This window comes from Nematolebias whitei, chromosome 3 (assembly GCF_014905685.2).
Source record: "Nematolebias whitei isolate Nwh7 chromosome 3, NemWhi1, whole genome shotgun sequence".
NCBI lineage: Eukaryota > Metazoa > Chordata > Actinopteri > Cyprinodontiformes > Rivulidae > Nematolebias > Nematolebias whitei.
This window is the reverse complement of record NC_056500.1, coordinates 1,394,621-1,397,021: the sequence shown is the minus strand read 5'-3', so window position 1 is coordinate 1,397,021 and position 2,401 is coordinate 1,394,621. Positions and strand designations below refer to the sequence as shown.

General features: G+C 39.1%; 2 protein-coding genes across 2 annotated transcripts in view; one reads left to right on the top strand and one right to left on the bottom strand.

Moving 5' to 3' along the window:
- Positions 1 to 2,401, bottom strand: part of LOC119430355 — a 25,528-nt gene that overhangs the window by 11,832 nt on the left and 11,295 nt on the right. The gene's annotated exons all lie outside the window — the stretch shown is intronic.
- Positions 1 to 2,401, top strand: part of lyl1 (LYL1 basic helix-loop-helix family member) — a 9,453-nt gene that overhangs the window by 4,761 nt on the left and 2,291 nt on the right. Inside the window, exon 2 of the mRNA XM_037697854.1 lies at positions 755 to 852. Within this exon, the coding sequence (XP_037553782.1) occupies positions 755 to 852 (98 nt within the window). The remainder of the gene's footprint in view (positions 1 to 754; positions 853 to 2,401) is intronic.

Below are 2,401 nucleotides of genomic sequence, written 5' to 3'. Positions count from 1 at the left end.
ATAATATTATAATATCATATTTTAATATATAATATTATAATATCATATTATAATATCATAATATTATAATATTATAATATTATAATTAGCATCTATCTTTGTTCAAGAACCCAGACTGTCCAGTGTGAAGTAAAGTTATTAACAAAGCCCACGTGGTTGAGCATCTTCCAAGTTGTTGTTACCGTCTTATCTTTACTTATCACATCCAAACGTCCAGTGAGGTCCAGTTTCATTAACTTCTGCTCTGAAATGGTGGAGTGTGAAGAACAACCCAGCTCGTCTTCAACCACTGGCTCGAACCTTTTAACCCAACATTGTGTCAAACACCAGAACTCCTGACACAACGGCTGCAACCCAGCAGTTTTTAGACGGTATTGTTAAAGAACTTGCAGACCATCAGAAAACATCTTGTTTAAAAGTGGAACTGTTTTTTTATATTTTTATTTTGTGCAGTGGCTTTCCTATCATTCAGTAAGTTCTTTGAATAAGACCATGCTCCATTTTTTTCTCTTCAAACTAAAGCAGCAGAAATCACTGATCCGTTTGATTTTCCTTTGAAGAACTTTCTTCATCCTGAGTCATTTTTTAGCCGTAATAATCATTTACCGTTTCCTTATTTGTCCAGCAGACACAAAACACATATTTTATTCAAGTAGCAGCACCTTTATAGTGAAGAGGCTGATGGTACGACGTGTCTTTTTGTCCACATTATTCTTGTTGCTCTGCATTTCTAACATTTCATGTTTTGCTCTAGTTCCTACCTGGGACCTTCAGGGGGAACCTTCGATGTCGTCAACAACAGCCGCATGAAGAGAAGGCCGTCATCGCACTTCGAGATGGAGATCCATGACTGTGAGTTTCAGGGAGAAAATATTACAGTTACTGATACAGTCCAGCAATCAATAGCATCATTCAAAGTGCGCCCTTATTCAATTCTCAGGGTTTTATCAGGATGTAATAAAAATGATTTGGTCTTTAGGAAGTTCTAAAATTAGTTAATTCAATTTATCCTTATTGTCATTGCACTGAAGAACACAACGATAATTGGCAGCATTCCAATAGCACCATTACTTTCACAGAAAAACACCTTAAAGCTTCTCTGAAAACACTAAGAATCCTGAAAGTCACACACTAACCTCCGTTATTAACCTGCATTACTCTGTTTTACCATTAAGTGTAGAAAAACAACCGATTCCATGTGATTATTTATTAAAGAAAAACAGCCCGTCAGCTCTGTGTGTGAAACTAAGTTCACCGTTGATGCTTCCATCGAAGGCCAACTGCCACTGATCACACACAGGTGTGTTAACACAACGACAAGTAGGAAAGACATCAGCAGCAATGACTTCAGAGATACAACTGCTGCTGCCCATCAGTCTGGGAAAGGTTAAAGGTCAATCCCAAACTTTCTGGAGTTTAGCTTTCGAGAAGATAAAGAAAACTCATAAGTGGAACAACTTTTGAGACAGCTGCCAATCTTCCCAGAAATGTATGACCCAACAAGTTCACCCTAAGGTCAGACCATGCAATGCTCAGAGAAATTGCAAACAACAACCAAGTCAAAGCAACATGTCACTGAGCAGCTTCAAAGTTAAAGTTCATGGCAGGATATTTAGGAGAGGACAGAACAAATATGTCGTGTTTGGAAGGATTTCAGGACAATAGCTCTTCTCTGTATAAAAAGAACAGAGCAGCTCAACTTGGGTTTGTAAAGTTACATCTGAGTGAAGCACAACACTTCTGGAACAATGTCTGTTGGACAGATGAAACCAAAGTAGAGAGGTTTACCCATAATGCACAACTCTAGGCTAGGTAAGATTCAAACACGTGTCAGCACAAACACCACATAGGCTGATGGTCCTCCTTTTACACGTGAACAGCTAGTTCTGGATGTCACCAGTAAACTGGTTGATCCACTATGAGAAGGTGCTGCTCATAAGACTGACTTTTTTTGCAAGTGAGTTTTTTGCAGCTCCTCAGACTGAAGAAATCTTTAGATAAAAGACTAAACGTTTCAACAAAGAAGAATCCATCCAGAGGACTTGATAGAGTTAGATTCATGTACCTGGATTATTGTGTCAGGACACAGTTTGGTGGATTATTGTGTCAGGACACGGTTTGGTGGATTATTGTGTCAAGACACGGTTTGGTGGATTATTGTGTCAAAACACGGTTTGGTGGATTATTGTGTCAGGACACGGTTTGGTGGATTATTGTGTCAGGACATGGTTTGGTGGATTATTGAGTCAGGACACGGTTTGGTGGATTATTGTGTCAAGACAGGGTTTGGTGGATTATTGTGTCAGGACACGGTTTGGTGGATTATTGAGTCAGGACACGGTTTGGTGGATTATTGTGTCAAGACACGGTTTGGTGGATTATTGTGTCAAAACACGGTTTG